At 36.7% G+C, this 24,266-nt stretch overlaps 1 protein-coding gene across 4 annotated transcripts in view; it reads right to left on the bottom strand.

Annotated features, from left to right (window-relative positions):
* Positions 1 to 24,266, bottom strand: part of LOC150090684 (uncharacterized) — a 306,488-nt gene that overhangs the window by 8,573 nt on the left and 273,649 nt on the right. For all 4 annotated transcript variants that reach the window (XM_090372249.1, XM_090372256.1, XM_090372243.1 and 1 more), the window contains 2 exons: positions 20,449 to 20,520; positions 10,731 to 10,890 (listed from right to left, as the gene is read on the bottom strand). In XM_090372249.1, the coding sequence (XP_090228375.1) occupies positions 10,731 to 10,890; positions 20,449 to 20,520 (232 nt within the window). The remainder of the gene's footprint in view (positions 1 to 10,730; positions 10,891 to 20,448; positions 20,521 to 24,266) is intronic.

Here is a 24,266-nt window from a genome sequence, read left to right as displayed (position 1 = left end):
TAGTTGTTATTTGGTTTTTAGGAGCATTAGCAACTAAGGCCATATTGCTCCGGGGATATGCGGTGGTCATTCCCTGACCGTTCCACATCCTCTGTATTTGGTGGTCACGGGCTCAAACCCCGGTCTAATCAAGAAGCGTGTGCGACGCACTGCTGCTGCTGCCCAGCTGGCTATGGAGGGTAATTATGTCCTATATCTACTGGAGGTAGGTAGAAGGTATGCCTACCATGTGATCATAACAAAAATTGCAATATTAATACAGAGCTGAAACAGTAACAGATAAAACCTTAAAAATAAAGCCAAGATAATACTCCTTCCTTTTATATGCAAAAAGTGGATATTATTCTTGGCTGTTCAGTATTTACTATTTGTAACAAAGCAATTAAAAACACTTTAAACGGCAAGTCTTAACATGCTGCTTATTTTCATAAAATTGAAAAACTGACTAAATAAAGCATAGAAGAAAAATGTACAATTGCTTTTTATTTTATTTTTGTAGGGCATAATGTAAATATTTGCAGACAATGTGAAGACTGGAGAGTGGTCAATAACCAGTACCAAATAGTGCTCCTTCGGGATGACTTGAATAGTAGTAGTAGTAGTAGTAGTGGCATGTGATGCAAGAAAGCAAGGGTATGAGCTTATGCAGCTCATACACTTGGTTTCAAGGGTAGTCAGAAAAGTGGCAACTCTATTTTTAAGCAGCAAAATGCAAGGTTCTGATTGCAAGCATGACTTTGATTATTTTTTTTTACAAAACATCATATTTGTATCCACCTTCCAAAAATACCAGACATATAACACAATTTCTAAAAGTAAGATTGCGAATTTTCCAATTCAAAAACATTTTCTTTAAACACTTTGTTTATTTTTGTATTATAGAAACAGAGTTTTTGATTTTCATAAATAATATCGATGAAAGGATGTAAAAATTTGCAGATGTGAGGACTGAAAGAGTGGTTATATGCTGAGTACTATGGGATATTAAATGTACAAGGTAGGGAAGTGCAATGGACAATTTTAAAAGCTAGTTTCCTGGGTACATCATCTGACATACTCATATCCACATTATGTCATTTAGTAATCATGGAATAGTGGAGTGGTGCACAATGTGCTTTCATTCTCAAAGGCATTTTACAAAAACAACGACATTTACGAAGACACTACATTTATTTAATAATCACTTTAAGCTCCTGTAATGCCTGCTCGTGCCATTAAAACACGGGTACATAATTTTGAAAAAACTGGTTCTGCTCTTAAAAAGAAGCCTACTGGTGGAATAAGAATCACCTATACACCAGAAAACATCGCAGTCATTAGGACTGCTCTCATATGGAGTTCAAATATGTTGGTATGCGCTATTGCCGAATTTATTCAATAGGAGTGTAAGAGGAACATTGCACCAGGACTTAAATTTCCATTCTTACAATGCAGAGGTACTGCAAGAATTAAAACCTTGCAATCTCCTTACCCATAAAACCTTTTTGTCAAAAAATGCCAACTCAAATGGATTATGATGACGACTTTTTCACAATTCTGGGATGTCTGATCAAGTCGACTTTCATCTAAAGTTTTGTGAATAAACAATTTTTGTTATTGGTTAGAAGAAAACTCTTGCAATTCCACCTGACAGCATTATTGGCCCATTATTTATTTTTTTTTGAAGATAACAACAGAAAAGTAAATTGTGATATGAGGTTGCTCTGCTAACATGATTGCAACTCTGGCTGATGAACTAGCTATTAGGTTTCCTCAAGTTAACAAAGCTAGCTGGTTTCAACAAGGCAGTGCAACATCTCATACTGCCAAAGTGTCAACAACTGGTTTTTTTTTCATAACCACATCATCTCCAGGAATGGTGACAATTCTTGGCCTCCAGGGTCCCTAGCCCTGTCAGGTCAGAATGTGACTTTTTTTTTTTTTTTTTTTTAATGAAGGCACTTAAAAAGCAAGGTATTCCCACCACCCACACAATATTGAACAGCTGAAAGAAAGAATGTGTGAGGAAATCGCTGGAATTCCTTTGGAGGTGCCATGTATCATGCAAAACCTGCATGATAGATCAGAACATGTTTCCCGAAGTGTGGTGTGCATATCCCCCCCCAAGGGGTATGCAAAAGAGTTTTAAAGGATTCATGGCAGAACTGTTTATTTTACCTTTTCACAGTTTTTTTTAGCTGCAGAAAACAATTCATTAAAATTTAATACAGGTTCCACTCATAGGAATCACTGGTTAATTGAATCAAAACATGAAAACTTGAACCCTTTATTTGTTGCAACGTGTAAAACTTTGTAATTGTTATTAGAACCCCCCCCCCCACTTTCAACTAATTTTATTAGACTATGCCCTTAAATGATCTGGAATGCATGTATTAGCTCACTGTGTGTGTGCACATGTATATGTGTGTTTTTACATGTAGTGACCCATGCAATGTTTTACTGTGGAAAGTAATCATTTGATAATTATGCCATTTATTTACTGCTTGTCTTCTCTTTCTGTGAATGAACTGAGTTCACTGAGTTCTGTGAATGAACTCAGTGAATGTTTTAAGTAGTCGTCTAAAATGTTAAAGAAATTTATTTTTTTAAAAAAAATTAACACTGAAATAGTAAGTATTAAAAATGTGCTTTCTTCACTAGTTAAAATGCATACTTTCATAATTTCAGACTGGTACGATTCCACTATCTATGTCATCCTGTTAGAATGTTTATTAATTTTTATTATTATTTTCCATTTTTTAAGTTATTTATTTCTATATATAGTATAAAATAAATACCATATAGTTTACTGTACTTGCTCCAGTAGATAAAATAGTACTATTAAAACTACCCCAAATTATCTTCACTCAAGAAGAGATATGCCGGTAAGACTAAACTATCAAAAGGGGTACATGATTATTGTAAGTTTGAGGAACACTGGATTAGAAGAATGGCCACGGGGATGGGCCACCTCGAAGGATATAATCTTCAAAAAATAAATAGCATATTATGTATTTTAATATGGCATATCTGTAATATGCCAAATACAAACTATTTAATTGCTAAGTTTTTAAAATTACCCATTTCTATGTCTCATCTTGTACAATAAGATATACAGGTAGTTCCTGACTTTACGAGTTAATTTGTTCCTAGCGCATGCTCGTAATGCGAAAACTCGTAGAGCGGGAATTTATTTCCCATAGACGAAATGCTAAAAACAGGAGTTACGTTCTCAACAATGAAATTTGATTATAGTAATGTTAAGTAAAGGTCAACAAAACAATAGTTTATGCTTAAACAATGATTTATTTATGCAAAGAATGAAAACATAGCTTTTAAAATCAAGCAAATTATAATAATAAAGAAATCATTTGTCATACAAATGTTAAAGAATGTTTATTCTTCATCATCATTGACTAAATGCACATGATGGTTCATCACTCACTGTTGGTTCTTGGAAGTGCAAGGAGTGGTCTTTTTCAGAAATGCTTCAAGAATCTTCTTTGTTTTCAAGACAGTCTTTTCTTTTCTTTATAAATTTCAAGATAGCATGCATAAGCATTTCTTAAATCTGTAGCAACTTTTCTAGTGCGCATGAAATTTGAATCTTTACTTGAAAATCTCAATTGCTTTTTCTGTGCTGGAAAGCTTCATCAAGCCCCTTGAATGAAGGAACAAACAGGAGTTCCAGCTGTTAAACCTTCTTCCTCAGCTTCTTCACATTCTGCCATCTTCATTTGTGAATGCTCCATTGTGTACTTGAAGCAGATCAGTGACTTCAGTTGCAGAAACCTCAAGCTGAAATTGGTTAGCAACATTTCATTACCATACCTGGCTTCTCCAATTTGTAACATGCTGTCTACAATTTCTATTTCATCCTCTGGTTTAAAGTGGTTAATCAACTCCCAGACTACTACAGTAGGACCACACAGTCCCCAATTGCTCCCTCAAAATCAGTAGCTCTTTTTTCCCTAGATATCGAGGAAAATCTTTACAACCAACCTCTCACTCAAGCTTGTGTACCTCCAGACTGGAAATGCTAGTTACTCTCCTGTCCTCAAGGGTGCAAAGCCACAGGAGCCAAGCAACTAATGGCAGACAGACCAGGAGGAAAAGTTTAACAAGAACTTGGCAAAGATCTTGGCACAGGAGAAGTGGTGATAAAACTATCTTGCCTTGAGACTTAGGAGAGAGTCAAGGAATTGTAAGATGGCAAGGCACTGTGAATGTAGCCTGAAAGGTAGTTTGAGTCAAAGCATATTGGTAGATTTTCAGTTAATATTCTGTCCAGCCTGGAAGCATTTTAGTAGGTGGAGAAGAGGCCCCCATACAACTGAGTATTAAAAGTTGGCTAGATAAGTGAGTGGCAATATCAATGGGAAGTGAATTACTAAGCTTAAAGTGCCCAACACAAATTATGATGTCCAATGGAGAATAACCAGGTGCTGAGATCATCAAATTGATGAACGCTGTGGGGGCTCAATATGCCACAATGAGGACAGTGGGTACAGATTCAAGTTGGGATATTGAGAGTGCGAGCAATGCAAGAGATCAGACAAATGCCACCACCTCATGGAACATCACAAGATGTTGCATGAAAATGAAAGTTAAAACTGGCAGTGTGAGTGCCTAAGTCACTTTTGGATGCAAGTCATGTCTCAGCAATTGCAATAAAACTGTAGTAGTCATTGGCAAATAGATCCAAATGAGTTTTGAAGTCAACTTCAAAGATGTGTTTATAATATAGCACTAGCATGGAACAAAATTCCAAGTTCGACATTTACTAAAGCTTGGATAAAACTTGGCCTGAGGTTGATAATGGTAATGAAATTCCCAAACTATAAGGTGATAATGAAGATCGTAGTTTATTAACTAATTTCAGGCAAACTGAAAATTTACAAGACAATAATAGATTCAATGTTTTCCAACAAATTGCTCAGGATTTGTTGGAAAATGAAATGAACAGTGCAGACATCATATATATTGTTAACGAAAACAAATGGATCTAAATAGGAAGAAGAGATTGAATCAAACCCAGGACCAAAAATGCTCTACATATAAAGCTTTACATTATATTGAACAGATTGATTCAAGGGTCAACGAGATGGTGTTTGTAAAAAAAAAAAAAAAAAAAAACCCCGAGGGGCTATGATGCAAAATGCCACATTTTGCAACAGATGAAAATTACTGATTTCATGTAACTGAAAGTACATGTATTTTTAAGTGAAAATAAAATTCCTAAGACGCGTATAATTTTTACGATTCCCTTTAACTGACTGACTTTGACAAATTGGATTTATTTACACAAAACATCCCGCAAAGAGATCTTACAACTGAAGACACAGATAAGCTTTCAGTCCACATTTCTGCTTTAATAATGGATATAACTAATGTTCATGATGTGATAGACTTAAAAGTAGTGTATGCATGGATGCCGTATACCAAGAAAGATAACAGAATTACTTTGCGATGTGGGGTGTAAAGTCAATTACAATCAAGGCAGATGTGTGCAATTTTGGCAGAAAATAGTAATGCTCATTCCCATCTCATATCTAGTCAAAAAAGAGATTTTGTGCAGCCAACAATCTCCCCCACCAAAAAAGAATTTCCATGTAAGTAAAAGAAAGATCTTCAAATGATCCATACAAACATTAACTTTGATGTCTTTTTTCACATTTATTTTATCAAATTTTTGTTAGACTGACACAGAAAGTAGATGGTGAGTTAAAAATGGTTTAAGACAGTCCACTTCCAACTGAAGTGAAGTGTTAATATCAACCACTAAACTATTTAGGAAAAAAGAACTTTCAAACATGCAGTATGTATTTCGTTGTTGTTGTTTGTTATTTTGGTTTTCAGGAGCATTAGAAACTAAGGCCATATTGCTCCGGAGATATGCGGTGGTATCGGACTCGAACCCCGGTCTGACCAAGAAGCGTGTGCTACGCATTGCTGCTCTTATCCACCTGGCTACTGAGGCACCTCTATGTATTTCCTTTTTTAGCAGAATTAATTACTTCTGGAACCCCCCCTCCTATTTTGTATAATTCTTATATTCTTTATAATGTGCCAACTAATTGTAAATGCTTCCTGTCAATTATACCTATACTATACAGCAATCTCTAAATTTAAAAACCATTCCTGAACCCAGTAAATCAGGAGATGTTCCTCAATGTGTAATGACATAATCTGACAATGTGTGCAACATTTTCCTGTCCTTACTACAGTTACTGTTGATACATTATTTTGCATAAAATTATTAATTGACACAAACAAACAAAGTAATAACTAGTGAATTCTGAAAAAATCTTGAGATCTTGTAACTAAACAGGTGGTTTTGAAAGTTCATACTGCCCTAGAAATTAAATTTCAATGACAATTTATACATTGTATATAAATACACAGCCATAGGATTGTTTACCAACTCAATACAAACATTAGCTTACCTAGGATTTCTGTTTGACTTATTTGTTAGATATCAATTGATTGTGACTGCTTTGAAAGAGACTCTTGCAGGCTTTGCTGTCAAGATAGTTTTCAAATTTTTATTACTAATTTTCATTTGGCATTACTAATTGTGCAGGCAGATATGAAGTTCTCTGAGCAGTACAGATGGGCTGCAAGAGTAGCTCATTGTGTCTTGTCAATGATATACAGGAATTTTTCTAGCAGGGATAAGGAGATTATTCTCTTGTATAAGGCAATGGTCAGGCCACACCTTGGGTACTGTATACAGGTCTGGAGGCCTCATTTCAAGAAGGGTGTAGAGCTGCTGGAATGAGTACAGAGAAGGGCAACAAGATTAGTGAATGGAACAAAGGGTTGCTCTTATGAAGACAGGCTTAAGTTTTGCAAATTACAAAGGGTACTAGGAAAGTTTTGCAATATGACGCAGCAATGAATCACAGGAAGCTGCTTGTTGCTGCATGTTGAGACACGTTCATACGTGCATAGTAGCCGCCGCGCCAAGTCGATGGGCTCAGTTATTCATTAGTAGTGAGAGTGTAAAGTGCTTGTGATGGCATCGTGGTCACGAAATGAGATAAGGACAGTTTTGCGGTATAATTTCGTGCGTGGTTTAACCATAGACCAGTGCTTAGAAGAAATGACTCTTGCACTAAATGATGATTGTCCACATCGTACAACGATATTCAGGTGGTATAGAGAATTCCAAAGGGGAAATTTCACTCTGGAGGATTCTGAGAGGCCGGGAAGGCCACGAACGTCAGTTACGGAGGAAAACGTTACTGCTGTGAGGAAAATGCTTGACGAAAACAGGCGAGTGACCTACCAACAGATAGAGGATACTTTGGGCCTAAATGCACCAGCAATTCGTTCGATTCTGCAAGATCATTTGCATGTGAAGAAACTTTGTTCTCTCTGGGTGCCGCATCAACTGACTGAAGAGCAGATGACACGACGTGTGACTTGGTGCCGGGAGATGTTAAAAAAGTTTGATAAGGGACAACCTCGGTATGTGAACAACATCGTGACAGGTGACGAGACTTGGCTGTACTATTACGATCTGCCGACCAAAGCTCAAAACAAAGTTTGGGTCTTTGATGATGACGACACACCCGTAATTGTCAGAAAATCCCGATCTGTAAAGAAGAAAATGATAGCTGTATTTTTCAAATCGAGTGGAATTGTGGAACGTGTCGTTTTGGACACGCAGAAGACAGTCACAGCTAAGTGGTATACTGAACAATGCCTGCCTAAAGTCATTGGATCTATGAAAACCTGCGGCCAAAATCAAGAATGGACACCTGGTACCTCCATCACGATAATGCTGCAGCTCACCGCGCCAAAGCCTGCACCGAATATTTGACCACGACAGGACTGAAACTTCTCGAGCACCCTCCCTACAGTCCAGACCTTGCTCCCTGCGACTTTGCACTGTTCCCGCATGTGAAAATGAAGCTAAAAGGGAGGCAGTTTTCCAGTGATGAGGACCTTCTACGGGCTTGGGACAACGAGTGTGCTTTACTCCCTAGTGAAACTTGGCAGAACTGGTTTAAAGATTGGTTTCGGAGGATGGAGAGGTGTATTGAATGTAGAGGAAATTACTTTGAAAAAATTAAATAAACAAAGCTGTATTGCAAAACTTTCTTAGTACCCTTTGTACAGTGTCTGGAGACTAGGCACCGGCGAGGTGATTTGATAGAGGTATATTAAGCCTTGAATGGTTTGAGCATGCTCAATGCTGATGGGATTCTTCCTCTTGCTCAGAATAATCACCTGAGAGGGCATAAATTCAAATTGAGGAAAGACAGATGTGCGGAAATTTGCCTTTAGCCAGCGGGTAGTTGGTTGGTCGAACAGACTTCCATCCCTTGTTGTGGAAGTTGATAGCCTAAATAAATTTAAGGCTCAGCTGGACAGGTATTTTGAACGAATGGAGGGGTGAAGTGGAAGGTTTTTTTTTTTTTTTTTTTTGGCTGATGCTGCATAAGCTTGCTTTCTTGCATCATATGCTTCTAGTAATGCTAATGCTAAAGTAATTGCAATGGGACAGATTTGTCACCCTTTTTAAGGAACTGGCTGGATATGGGCAAATTTCCAAGCAGAAGGAAAACACCTTTGGAATAAGAAAGTGAAAAATAGTGGCAAAGAACAGGAGTAAGTTCAGGAGCACAGGTTTTGAGAACAAGTGAAGAAATATCATCAGGACCTGGAGCTTTCTTAGCATAAAGATTCATCAAAATCCTTCTGACATCCTTTTGATGGAAGACACAGGAGGCACTGAATGACCTCTTCTATTGATGTCATTCTACCCCACAATATATCAAGTCTGCTGAAATCCCCTAATAATAGAAAAGGGAGTGACAGTTGCTTAATGAGATAATCAAGGTCTACATGGGAGACGTCATTCCCAGGTGGCAAATAGATGGGGCAAACAGTTAAGAACTCTACTGTAAGACAAACTGCTACAGCCTTTAGGTTAGTGGCATCGCTTGAAATGGGGTGTGTGGTTACCCACAAGGATGGCGACTCTTCCGTGGGCAGGTCCATCCCGAGCTCTGTCTCTGCAAATAACTGAGTTACGTAAGTAAGGGTCCTCATTTGCCTTTAAATACGTCTCCCGTAAGCAAAAGCAAGTTGGCTCAGTAGAGCCTTGATGCCATCAGTATTTCTACGGAATTCACGGAAATTCCATTGTAGAAATTTAAATGTACCTATTATTTAGATTTATTTGGTCTGTCTAGTGGCTTCCAAAGGGCTGAGGGCTTCGTTTTCTCAGTCCTGGATTTACCTCTCTTTGGAAAGACTGGGTGTTGGCTTGTAAACATATCTTCTTTCGCAAAGAGTTCCAGAACAGACTCGTCCTGTACCTCCTTATCTTCTACATCCATTGTTTCTTGGATAGTAGGTGGCTGTTCCAATTTCTTTGAAGTTTCTTTAGCACTGTGTTTGGAAGTGGTGGAGCACTAGGAGGTACGGATATAGGAGTGGCACCGAGCGGCTGACTGTGATTTTTGGGTGGGCTTTTGGGAACTTAATAAATAGCGTGCAATGGGAGTAAATGACTCCCTTGGTGGAAGGGAGTCATTTACTGAGTCATTTACATTAAATGACATATTAGTCTGAGTACCGATGGTAATTTTTCCCTGATGCTTTCTGGGCGTATGAGGGCTTGGCACTATTTATTGGCTGGATGTGTTTTCTGACCTCCTGATAGATGTTCAGCTCTGTTTTTATTTTTTGTATTTCCTTTTCATCCTTCCACCTCTGCCATATGCACGGTGCTCTCCTTGGCAGTTAGTACAACCGGGCTTAGAAGCTAATCATTCCTTGCTCTCGTGGTCTTTAGCACCACAGTGAGCCACGACAAGCTGTTTGAGAGTGGCTGTACTTTTGGCATTTAAAACAGCTCAGTGGGTCTGGAATATAGATCCTCACTGGGCAGTTATAGAACTTGGAGGCCGTGGGGTGTTAAACGTTAGGATGAGCACTCAGGTAGGGACAAGATTCCCATCCTTCTGTATCGATATTCTTTTGACAGTCGTCAACCTTGGTCTCTCAACTCAGAGCAGATCTCTTCTAAAGAAACACAAAGAAGGTCCCACTCTGATATGACACTGTGTGAAAAATTCAGGGTTTTGTGGGAGTAATGATGAGTAATCCCCATAACAATGTGGCTTTCAGAAGTTGCTGTGCATGTTTTTGGCTTGCAGTCTCAACTAAAATGTCTCCAGAATGCAGCCTTTTGACAGATTTTCGAGATCCTGCTAACCCTTCTAATCCTTTCTGGATGAAGAAGGGTGACATTTTACCCCAAGCGTCTGCTCTCCAGTGGAATGGAGAATGAGGAAAAGCGGTGTAACAGATGATGGTCTATCCTCAGTTCTGGGTCTTTTTTAATTGGAATGATCAGTATTTTCCGATCGGTTACAACACATTACCATTAAATTTTAAATAAATTAATAATTTATTTAAAAATTTATATCATTACATAGAACAATATGATGTTAAATACATTATAATGTACTATGTAGTAGCGTTACACTGTACTATGTAGCTGAAAATACTTATTGGAAATACCCAAAATACATATGGAACGTCAAATTCCTCGTTAAAAATCAGATTATTTTTATGTCTTCTCTACACTAATCAAAAGATTAGTTTAGGGAAGCCAAACCTACTGCAAAACAGAATTATTTTATGTCCAATTACCTCACAATTTTCCAGTCTACTATGTTTTTTCTTTAAAATTAACTATGGCAGGAAGATAAAATATAAATACAGCCTACCTAGTCTGTCCTGGGCAAATGTGGGCAGCAAACTGATCTTCTGAATCAAACCCATTTAGACAGCCAGCACAGATTAATTGGATTGATTCCATTTCATTGGATTTCTCTTGCTGTTCTGCAGACTCCTCTTCTTTGTGGTGGCTATTCTCAGTAATATTTCCTAAAGACACAAAAAAAAAAAAAAAAAGCTGTTATTCAAAAATATTTTGCAAATGAATATAATTCCTAATAAAATATATGAATGCTGTTGGAATTGCATTTTCTTTTTCTTCATTTTTAGCTATGCACACCAAGGTGGCCTTCGCATCAAGGATGGCACTGCATGGGGAATATATGGACTAACATTATAGTAAGTGATAAGCAAGGGTAGAATTAATTCCAGCAGTGATTTTATTGTAATATGTCCGGGGAAGCAAGGGGGGATTAAAATGCCTACCTTGCTTCCTGCCTACCTTTCATGGTGGGGGATCCTACGGTGGACTAGCAATTACATGGGCTGAGTTAAAAAAAGAGTTACTAAATATATAAACAGGCATGTATTTACAGTGAATGCTGGTTATCGGTCACCTATTATAATCGAAAATGACAATCCACAACCATTTAGTATTAGTATAGCCAAATAGTGCAAGGAAACTATGGGCTTCTGCTGCATTGGCCAAAAAAAAAAAAAAAAAAAGTTTAAGAGCACCTAAAATTGTGCATAAATCAAAAATTTTTCGATTATTTACCACACCAAATAATATTTATGACTTTATCCCATGTCACGCAAAAGCGCAGTACTATTTAGATGTCTGTAGCCTTCATGAAAAGCAGGAGAGGGTGTAAAACAAAAGCAAGTGAACAATCAAGAAAATAATGCTTTTGCCATCAGAGAATGGCACAATCACTACTGTAAAGTTTTACAACTAATCCACTGTCTGCTTTCTGCAAATAGGCCTCAGTTTAGTTTGTAATTGATGTCTGTTTAGAATTGAACTGTGATTTATTATTATTTTTTATCATCTTTTCCAGGATTTTACAGAGTTGGGTTAATGTCCAGCCGATGAATGAGACTGGTCAGTAGTTGCATGGATTTGGGTGAGCTTTTCCAGGTTTTGGGAATGCTAGAACTGAACAATGCAAGGAACCAGGATAAGGGTTCTCCAAGGATATTTGATTAAAGAAATACAGTATAAGCTTTAATGTCTCATCTTCTAAGTTCTGCAACAGTAGGTAGAATATCCCATACATAGGGGGCCAGTGTCACTATGTGAGATCTACTAATGGATTATTTTAGTTCACATATCATAAAGTGCTGGCTAAAAGGAGATTGGTTTGTGTGAAAACTAGCTATTACTTTTTCAGCTATATATTTAATTTATTTTTGCAAAGATGGGTTTTTATTGAAAAATACAATAGCTAGTTTACAAACAAATCAATCTCATCCTTATTTATGGATAAGAAACAAAGAGAAAGGTAGCTTTATCTTTCTGAGAATTTATGGATTCAGTTTGATGCAAAATAAATCCATAAGTTGCATTCAGTTCGCTTTTTGATGTGATGTGCCTTTGCTCTGAGTTTCTTGTGATTAATTAAATTGGTGGTTATAGAAAACCTCCACAACAGATTGAATGTTTTGTTCCTCATTTATGCTGAAATTTATGAGCAGGTATTTGAAGAACAGAAATGTGCTAGTATTTGATTTGTCATGTGCTCGGCAACCTTGTTGATGGATTGATTTGCATTGTGTCCAACTTAGCTTAGAAAACTTCCATTTCCTGTGTATCTCTATGCATGGAACTGGTTGTTTGAAATTATATACAAAATACAATATGATAAATATAATTTTTGGATAATATGTAAAATTCCTATTTTGCATATTATCTGAAAATGTTCACTATTAAGTGGATTGTTTATCAGTGTCCTGAATGGACACTGCTAAAGAGTACACAAGTAAACAGTACACTGCTAAAGACTTCGAAGATCTTATACAGTCCTTATCCATTTTGTTCATTGGGAGACCACCATTTATGAGGATAATCCCAACTAGATGGACAAGGTTGGCTAATTGGATCCACTGTGGATGTGCACTGAAGATTTTGTGGTAGGTACAAAGATAAGTCAGACTGATTTTGATTACTATGCACAGAGCAATTGGTCCAAAAAAGGTATCTGTAAAGGAAATATGTTTGGATAGTATTCTAGAATTTGTAAGGATGCTCATACAGTCAAGTCCTCGTATAACACGTTTACACTACACAAATTCGATTATACATGATTTATAAATAGGGGAACGATGTCATATATAACACGAACAATTTGCTTATGCACGATTTGCCTTTGTGTTTACAAGAAATGGCAGTCGAACGCGGAATCACCCCAACTGAACGCAACACGATAAGAATGAAGAGAAGATTCTGAAAATGTATTTGTTTTTTTTTTATATCAGTGAAGGGAAAACACATTTCACCATAATAAGGTAAAAACCCTCATAACTCCAGCTATCGGTATTATCACAAATGCAATTAGATCGAGTTTACTACTAGTTTATAACAGATTCCACTAGTAGAAATGCAACTGGAAATTGTTTTTATTGTTTTATGGTAGTGACCTCCAGAAATGTGTTTTAGTAAAAGGTGAGCTAGTCAGGTGTTAATAGTATCTCTGCCTTTACAGTGTTGTTTATTCAGTTGCTACACGTGTGCAGCTTTGTTTATGTGTATCAAGCGCGCCTCCTCATTTTGTAATTGTGCTTTATTCCCTAAAAATGAATAAAATACTTAAAAGGTGCGAAAAGGAAGCATCCTAATGAAGACACTACAGATTCAGAGAGAAAAAGAAAAGCAATATCGATAGACAGAGGTGGAATGGGTTAAAAATTCCTACTCGGGAAAATTTGTAGCGGCCTCATACTAGCCTCCATCGTCTTCTGGCCCCCCGGGGTTTCCCCGGTAAGGCTTATGGAGCAAAATGAAAGAACATGTGATATTGCACGTGCTACAGGCCTAAAGGCAATGCCGAGAATTAGAGAGAATGCAGAGAAAATAAAAACACTTTCATAGCAGGAACAACTCAAAGTGTAATAAAATATGCAAGTATTTTATTACGATTATTTATTGCGTTTGGTAATGTTTTGTTTACAAATGTATGTTCAATCTTGGGTGGTTGGCACCTAACCATATTTTTCCCATAGGGCCTCTTATTTATATTGCACGATTTTGCATTGCATGAGGGTTTCTAGGAACACAACTATTGTGCTATACGAGGACTGACCGTACTCCTAAAGGCAGCAGTTTCAGTATTTCAGTTCCATTGGTAGAGTATAGCTTCCAATTGAAGGAGTTAGGGAAATATCTTTTCTGAATTTCTCAGAAAACCTCTCCAGTTTGATTGGATTACACTATGCATTATTTGTTTAGGCAAAATAAGATGAATCTGCATTCCTTGGAGATACCATGCAATTAATGTTAGCTTTTATCCTTTTTAGAGGAGTTGGGTTGGTGTCCATCTGGCATCTGTGTCATCTGCTTCATGGATCTGTAATATTTACTGTGGGTTGAGTTTGTCATCACTATTCATGTGTGTATTTGGTCAACTTATTTTCATGTTAGGATCCTCTCCTTTTTTTCTGCTGACTGCATTGGAGTGGCTGCTGGAGGATTGACACCAGTATATTGCTAGCTTGCTCAGATGATTTCTGAGAAGATGGCATTGAAAGTACGAGGAGCGGTACAGAAGTAATGCCTCCTATTTTTTTCCTCAGAAAATTCAATTCCTACAACTATGCCTTTTATATCAATTGATTCTTAATAAACACACTTTTATTTTTTCACAAAGTCACCATTTTCTATGCACTTCTGCCATCTCTGAGTCAGATGCTGTATTCCAATCCTGGAGAAAGAGTAAACATTCTTACTCTTGCTCCAGAGGGCTTTGCAAACACTGTGCTTGAGCTGGTCGTCATAATGAAAAATGGATTCCACAGAGTGAGTCTTCAGCGGAAGAGATGATAGTTGGAAGGTGTAAGATCCAGGCTATGAGACGGGTGAGGAAGAACAGTGCAGCCCAGGTTTGAAATGGCCTCCATCATGCGCAGACTGGTGTGGGTTTGTGCGTTGTCATGGAGAAGAACCTCATTAAGGTTTTTGTTGGGTTGAACTCTATGGATGCAGGCTTTCAATGTTTCTGTATATTGATCTGAGTTGATTGTCATGCCACGCTCCAAGAAGTCCACAAGCAAAACCCCATCTTTGTCCCAAAACAGTGTCACCATGACTTTACCGACAGAAGTCGGCCTTTTGAATTTCTTGCGTGGTGAATTTTGAAGGTACCTGAAACGAAGAGATCAACTGTCTCTTCGTTTCAGGGTCATAATGGTGGACCCAGGTTTCATCACTTGTGACTATGCATGAAAGAAAAACCTCTCCTTCACTCTCATAGCGCTGGAGAAGTTCTGCACAGATGACTTTCCGGGACCCACTGGGTGCAAACCTTGTTGTAGCCTAGTTCCTTTATGATGGTTATCACAGCAGGTTTCCCTATACATACTGCACCAAACACATATTGCGATGCAGCAGTCCTCTTTGATCAGCATGTTGATCCTGCTCTTGTCAACAATGTCACCTTCCCCATTCTTAGAGTGTCTTACTCAACGTCTAACTGTACTCACATCAGGGGGGTCCACTGTATTTTTCAGTCTTTCGGCATGTCTATATTCAGTTATTTTCACTAATAAATCTCGGAACCTTAGTCACGATACCTTTTTTTGGAGGGCCAGCAGTTTATCTGTTCCTTCTTTTTTCATGGGATGTATTTAAGTCAGTCATCATGTCTGTCTAGATCTAGATCAAAGGGTCCGCAGGTGGACTGTTTGCTGTTGTTCATTGCTACTCCTTTTAGCCCTGGGAGGGTGACTTTCTTGTTCCAGTTTTACAGCCTCATCATGTGGAGGGAGGAGCAGTGCCACTAGTGACCAAGCAATAAGGGAAAGTTAGTTGTTAGCATGTTAGTTAGTTAGTCCTATATACAAGAAGAGGAATGGTGTCTTTACTTTCTATTATGTAACCTATCTTACATACTTTATTTCTTTACTTTACAAAATTAAATAACCCTGGAAATTAGAAGAATAACACTATAGTGTAAGCAACAGTTCTTTAAGAAAATTTCTTGAAAATCACTCAGAAATTGCTAGTCACTCACTTGGGGACTACCTTGATGAGGACTCAAGTGTGTTGAGGACTTTAGTGTGTTTGCTCTTTATAGTTTCAACTAGTGGATGCTTATACTGGAGTTTCCAGACAATATTTGTGAACCAGCTGTATTTTCTGGAAATTCTAAATGAGGAAAGGTGACAGTTTACTTCTTGGCTGATTTCACAATCAGCCAGAATGTAAGATCAGAATGATGGCCAGTCTTGCTGAAGTTGGCTAGTTCTAATCTGTTGGGATTAGTTGTGTCACAGTCATGCTTGTAAAAGTAAGTGCATAAGTGCAGGTTGGACTTGAAAGTTCCAGTGGTAGGAATGTATCACATTCCATGGTTGATCTTTTTAGCTCTGAGTTTAACTTTATTGCCCAGGTTTCTGGTCCCATCATATGTGGAGGCAGGAGCAGTGACAAAGCTGCTTAGAAATTAGTAGGTTAGTAAGTTTAGAAATAAATAGAGAAAGGTAGCTTTCCTTTCTGAGAATCTGCTGACTAACTGTGGCAAAAAATTTATCAAGTATAGATTATTGTTTTGTTATTTTGGTTTTTAGGAGCATTAGCAACTAAGGCCATATTGCTCCGGGAATATGTGGTGGTCATTCCCTGACCTTTCCGCATCCTCCATATTTGGTGGTGATGAAGTATAGATTATATTAGAAATTTTTCTTCTAAAAGAATAAATGAGTGAACTAAATATAACTTTCATGTGCACTACTGGATCACTCTAAATTGCTTGATAACCTGAAAAAAAATGCTTGCCACTTGGCACCATGCAGGCTGGTCAGGTGGGGATTTCAATTTAACATGAATATTGCAATGACATTGCATTTGGTGGAATGATAAAGGTGGTTTGTTCGCTTCAACATACAAGATACAAACTGGGGATGTGCAAAATGTGCCAGTGGCAACACAGATATTGAAACATTACAAATGGTGTCACAGAATATGACGAAAAGAATCCATGCTTGTATGGACATAATGGAAATTCAATGAATTACTCGATTTTAAAATCTGATAGCAAATGAATTAATAAAATTTTATTACCGATATTTCAGTTGCAAGAATTTTGAATTATCTTGCATAATACAGTAGGCCCTCGATTTAACGGACTAACTGGGGGAAGGGTTGTCCACTTTTGCCGAAAGTCCGTTAAATCAAATGTATCAAAATGTTATTACAATGTATAAGTATGAATAAAATATTATTATAATGTACATTAAGTAATTTATACACGCGACTAAAACAACTGTTAAAAATATAAAAATAAATTTACGACAGGAACCAAACTTTATTTTAATTAAACGTTAAAAACTATACAATTTTTTTTTTTTTTTTTTTTTTTTGTTAGTTGCTGGCACATCAGCTTCTGTAGGCATAATGCACCTCCCAAAGTTTTTTCATTTTACTCTAATCCAAGCCTGAGGCAGGATTCTAACCCACGGCCTTTGGGTTGCCAGACAGGCACTTTACCCACCTGGCTAGCCTGGTCGGCACTATAAAATGTAACTAATGGAGTGTTTCCACCACTTTTTTTTTTTTTTAAATAGCTCACACAAAGTTGTTTTCAATGTGAACATTAGTTTTTTTCATTTAATTCCATTTTAGAGGGGAAAAAATACTTAAATTCTTAAACTTCATTAAATAAAAAACACACAAAAAAGTTAATAAAAGATACATAATATTAATATTAACTTAATTGAAAGAATCACAATTTTCAGAGTCAGAAACAACTGTCATATGGAGGGAGAGGTGTTAATTCCTTGCTGGTAGAGGGTTCGGGTGAAACAGATCCAGTTGATGAAGTAGTCTTGTAATAATCAAGCTTCAGGTGTCTTATACCTTGGTGCAGCTTCTTTATTACTGTAGATCGAAATTCTCTAAAATGTTCATAATAAGGAAGCACACCAGGGTTTGATGATGATTCAATATAATGTATGATGTCATCTGTATGTTGTCTTATAACAGACAATTTAGGATGAGGTGAAACTGATTCTTCATCTTTGTCCTCATTATCATCCTCTTGTTCTCCACGAAGAACATTTTTGCAATCTCTACCTCAGAAAAAATTTGTGATAGCCCGGATCACCTTAATCATTTTCAGTTGCATTCTTGTTGCCAGCCCCTAGAAGAGTGTCTCCCGAAAATTAGATGCCTGAACTCCCTCAAAACCCATTTCAGGTTCTATTGTACAACACTTCTTCCAAGCACTGGCCAAGGTAGTAGCTGCTAAGCTGAAGATAGCAGATCTGACGTTGTATGTATGTAAATTTTGCAGTGTCCTGGTGCCTCTTGTAGCTTGCTTCTTCTGCATCTTCTGTTTCTTCCAAAACAACCATCACTTCTTCCAAAAACTTCTTCATAAACAACCTCTTGCAACGATTACACCGTTTACGATTAGTCCATTAAATAGAGGGCCTACTGTATTATGCAAGGTGATTCAAAATTCTTGCAACTCAAATATCGGTAATCAAATTTTATTAATTCGTTTACTATCAAGATTTTAAAATCAAGTACATGCAACGATTACACCCTGATCTATCGGCTGTATCAGTGAAGTAGTGTTAGGAGGCAGAAAAACATTTAATTCCCCCATCCCTGCTAACTAACCTCTCAGCATTAGGGTGAGTAGGTGTATTATCTAGCAGTAAAACAGCCTTTATTTCATGAGAAGGTATTTTCAGCACATCTGTCTGATAGCATTGCACATCAGGAATAAAATGGTTAAAGAACCAGTCACAGAAAATATCCATTGTAAACCAGGAATTTTTTGATTGAGAATATATCAATAACTGGTACATTACATTATTTAAGGCGTGGTTTTGTTGCCTTACCAACTACCACAGGCTTAAGCCGATGCAAGCCATCAGCATTTGCACAAAATAAAACTGAAATTCACTCCTTATTTAGCACACGACTGAGGGTGCTTGTAAGCCTGGATATTTTCAGGAACAGCAAGATAAAAAAGCCCAGTCTCGTCAGCATTATAAAGCTGTGATAAAATGAAGCCCTCTTTAATGAGGATATTTAGATATTCCCTAAAAGCCTCAACTTGTTCTTCATCTGCACCTAAAGATTCACCCCAGGTACTTTCAATGCCGTGCCGCTTTCAAAAATGCCACATCCATCACTCCCCTGAAATTTTAGGCCCATGCTATTCACGAATAAAAAAAAAAAAAAAAAAAAAAGTTCTAAATTTTTCCTTTAGGAGAGAAATTTTTTGTCCGTTAAATCAAGGGCCTACTGTACTTCTAAAATGAAAATCAAATATTATAGAAATTACATCAAATTAATACATAATTACATTATTGAACGGTCAGTGCTTTTGCACCATGTTTTGTCGTAGTGAACTGTTCAAATCGATAATTGGCATCGTTTTAATTGTATCTCATACTGTGAATCAACCTTCACAACGAGTTGCTGACGTATTGCACTGCTTAGAATAAGTAATGCTTCACCAGTGGAGAAGACTAATGTTACTTATTCTCAGCAGATACCACAACCCAGATGGCACAGTTTCGAAGCTTGTTGGCTTACTCATCAGTGGGTGGGCAGGTACCGTTTTTTGCCCAGTTATGAACTACAAGTCTACAATATGAGTGATGCCTGATGGTGCGTAATAGTATATAAACTAAGGCAATTATTTTGCACGAAGCAGTAAAATACGATTAAAATTATGCCAATTATCGACTTGAACATTTCACTACGAACAAAACACGGTACAAAAGCACTGACTGTTCAATAGTGAATCTTAAGCATAGTCCCATTGCTTCATGCAAAATAATTGCCTTAGTTTATAATTACATTATATGTTATATTCTATTGGGAAGACTGCTGCTTTGTTTCTGTGCCATAACCATAAAGCTAACTTTCATGCCCTGCTATTACCATGGAAAGGAAGTTTCTGTCCTTTCTAGCCAGTGCTTGCAGGTCCCTGTACTCAGAAAGAGACAGTTCTGTTTTATGTTTGTCATTTGGCAAATGTGGCATTGGTATGCCCAGAAAAGTTTCATGATTTGCTGTGTTAAATTTCAGTTAAAATGCATCAGCATGTACCATATGAGAGGCCTAGAATGTCACAAATATTGGTAACAATATGCCATCTGTTCAAATGGATGATGCATTTTTTTCAACATTTTTATCAGTCTGACTTGATGACGAATGATCTGAGGGATAAGAATAACTTCAACCAAAGAGTTTGTGTTCTATACATAGCTTCATCACCAAACACTTGTTTAAGCATTTCACAAGTCTTTGATGCTGTTTTTGCAAGGTCATAATTTTTGATGCAAATTCACAAACAGTGAATTTGCTATCTTCCACCTTACTTGGCTACAAAAATTGCAACATGCTTTCACAGTAATGCACTTAAACACCAATTACACAAAAGCATAATGTCCTATTGGTATGAAACTCAGCACACTGCTATACTACACATGGTTAGTGCTCCAACGCAGGCAGTGCACCTCTTACATTTCACAACATAGCAAGGAATATAAATTTTTATGCAAAAAAAAAATAAAAATTAATAATATTACCTGAAGACTGCTGAGAACTACTGGTATCATGTATCTTCATATGAATGTCCAACATTTTCTTCTTTAGAAATCCTATACAATGAAAACAATTTGGGGAAGGTAAATAAAAAAAATAAAAAAAAAACCACAATGAAAAATATATATTTAAATATTTCAACTCACAACATTTATACCTCTTAACTTTTAATAGATTTAACAGGACTAGTTCTTTTAAAGTAATAAATAATATGTATAGCACATAACACAACAGAAAAATCAGACATTTCATTACAAAATATAACAACCCCCCCCCCCCCACCATGCTTTCCATTTTGTTCAATTACACAGTACCACACTTAACTGAATGCAAAGGACAAATTTAAAAAACAAATGAAATGACTGAAAACCAATAATGCAGAGTAACTGGCTGTTGTAATAAATTTCCTTCCACCATTTTGCAAATACTAAAAATACAGTGGGGGCCCCAACATCAGATGTTAATTTGTTCCACAAAACTCATTGTATGTTGAAAATATCATAAGTTGAAACCAATAATACATTAATTTCTTGTAATTCGTTGCAAACTCTTGGCAGACACCCCACCAACACATAAAATAGGCATTTCTTAAGTTATCCTTGATTTTTACATTAAAAATGAGTTTTATAAAGATTATTTAATAAATATTTATAAAACATCTTAAAATAAAAACCAAACAATAAATTAGCATTTAACTTAGTGAACTGCATGGCTGATGAAATCAATGGTGACATAGTGGTAGTGGGATTAGATCAGACAATGTGTCTTTTCAGTCTTTTGCTGCTACTGGCAAAGAAACTATCCAAAGTAGACTGTTTTTTACGACTTTTTTTGTAGCCTCCTGAAGTAAGAAATGACTTTGTCTTCCATTTTGCACACCACGAGTTCAGTGTTTTCAATATTGGGGTGTTTTTTTACCACTTCTCTTAAACGCTCACAACAAGAAATGACAGTCCAACTCTTCAGCTGACACTTTTTGGGTGTGCTCTTCTTCCTCTTCAGTGTTAGTCTTCATAATTTTCTCCAACTCTTGTAGCTCCTCTGTTGTTAGCTCAAACTCATGCACATCAATGAGGTCCTCCACACCCTCTTCGTCAACCTTCCCATTGATTTACCAAGAGTGACATCATTTGTCAAAGCACCATCCTCTTCAAATCAGTCAAAGTTATGGATGATTAAAGGCCAGATGTTTTTCCAGGCTGAATTTAAGCATCTGGTGGAAGAATCATTCTAAGAACTTACGATTAGCCTCACACAATCTAGGACGTTGAACTTCGACCTCCAAAAATCTGAGGGTAACAGCATTTTCAACAGAGGTCGTTGCAAAGCAACTTGCAAAACATTTTCTTGAAGTTTGCAATCACTTGCTGGTCCACTGGTTGAAGCAGAGGAGTGGTGTTGTGTGGCAAAAATTTGACTTGAACAAAGTTAAATTGTGCCTCAAGATTGAACAAGGTCGGGATCATGGCCTGCCGCATTAGCCAGCAAGAGCAGTACCTTCGGATAGAAAACTTTAAGCATCCATTCATTGAAGACATATCTTGTAACCCAGGCCTTCTTATTACTGTGCCAAAACTGTTCGAAGTACTGTAACATGCAGGAATGTTGTGTTGAATAATAACAGAGACACTAATTAGTTGAGAATAATTGTACTAATGATGTTCCGCATGCAATGTGTCTGAAAATTTCCACCAATGCATCGTTCCAGCTATATCGGGAAGCCATCAGTTCCTGCAAATATCACCGGTCCTTAAAATAAAAGAATGTATGGAAGGTAAATCGGTTCCCGAGATTACTGGATGTCAAGGCCCCACTGTAATAGGGCTAAATTGTATCACACCACACAGGAAGCAAAAGCAGCATTGCACTTTACTTAGCATGTAAGACAACCAGTAGTACAATATAAAATTAAAAGTAGTACCTCTGATAGTACCTTCGGATGAGGGAAATGCATAGGATGATAGGTTTAATTTCCTTTTCTTTTATTATTAGGTTTTTTTTTTTTTTTTTTGGCTGGTACAGCATAAGTCATATGCTTTCTTGCACCATGCAGCCATTAATACTAATACTAAAATAAATAAATTTCTATTTATACTTTGGACAGACAAGACCAAAGGAGTTTACAACCTCGTTGTATAGTTTTATTTTTACTAGTACAACAGCTAACAATAGGTCATTTACTGTGTCAGCGTAGAGACTTGTTCTTGCAACATGTGAATTGGCATCTATGTGTATTACCCCAGGACCAAAACCAGCCCCCATATACTGCTTATTGCATTGGTATAGAGACTGTTTCTTTCCTTATTTTGTATCTACAATTTTATGGTATTTTGTTTAATGATAGGTACGATATATATTTAATTATATATAATTAAATATATATATGATAGTTTAATGATAGGTATCATGATATTACAAAAGAGATTTGCATTATATTTAAGCTTTACCAATTTTCTTTGTTTGCTACTGACATTTATTCATATATTCAGAACAAGTTAGTCCTATAACTACTTCCATTTTCCACTCAAGTAACTTTTAAATCAGCAATTTAGAGTATTTTGCCTAATCGTTATTATTATTATTACTGGCAAATGATTCAAGGAAGCAAGCTTATACAGCTTCCGAAGAAGTGTGTGTGTGTGGGGGGGGGGAATCCTATCCATCTCATCTCTCCATTCCCTCTAATAATGTGTACTTCTTTCTTAAATTTATTCAAAATACAGTAGGCCCTCATTATAACATGGTTCACTATAACAATGTTTCTACTTGCTATAATTCTCTTTTAACCAGTGATGTAAAATTGTGCACAGTTTGCTTTTACATACATGAGTTCTGCACATGACCATGTCCACTCGGTATGCTTTAGATCATCTGTAACAGAGTTTACCTGAACATTGTTTCATAATTAATACAGTTACATTTTCAAAGATTTAATAATGGCAGATAAAAATGAAAAAGTAATGCCTGCATGCGGTACAAAGACTACAAAGGAAAGCAAAAAGATTGAGTAATAGTATTTGCAATAAAGTTCAAGGAAGTCACAGGCTTTTGCTGCACTGACAAAAAAAACCCCAAGTAGATAATAAAATATATGCTTCCCTCCTCATACAGATAACTCTCCAGTTGACCTCTGAATTTGTTCAAACTGTCATCAATTACCTGCAAGTGTAACTTGTTCTAACAATCAACGACTCACTGGCTAAAAGAAAAACTTCCTACAATCTAATCTAAACCCTTGTTATTTGAATTTATGGCCCCTAGTTCTGGAATTCTTTATAACAGTGACAATTCCACCTTCATTCATTTTACTAATCCCGCTCAGTGCCTTATAAGCCTCAATCAGGCACCTCAGGTAACCTCTAATGTGCTTGGGTGCCAAGCTCTGTAGCCCACATAATCGGTATTGTTCCTTGTATGGTTGTTCTTTTGCCTATCTCTCCATTCGAATTATTCATCATTGAATCCTTTCAAGAAGATAGTTTTTTTTAGACGATTTGATTTGATTTTGATTTTTTTGGCGCAAAAACAGCAAGGTTATAGTGCGCCAGGAAAAGGTTAAAATATAAAAAGATAAAGACTAGTAACTTTCAAAAAGGTTACTTCATCGAAAAGTGCATATATATATATATATATACACACAGATAATATCAATAAATAAAATCAGAATGATAAAAGCAATATGAGATAAATTTCATATAAGTGTATATATATATTAATCGATTTTAAAAATTTAAAAACTGCTGACACATTGTCATTCTCATTTAAAATCTGACTGAGTATATATGGTTCAGTCAGATGGGTA

The sequence above is a fragment of the Mastigoproctus giganteus genome, chromosome 1 (genome assembly GCF_048544385.1).
Source record: "Mastigoproctus giganteus isolate SK-2022 chromosome 1, ASM4854438v1, whole genome shotgun sequence".
Taxonomy (NCBI): domain Eukaryota; kingdom Metazoa; phylum Arthropoda; class Arachnida; order Uropygi; family Thelyphonidae; genus Mastigoproctus; species Mastigoproctus giganteus.
The sequence above is the reverse complement of the archived record's forward strand: the minus strand, read 5'-3'. Positions and strand labels throughout refer to the sequence as shown.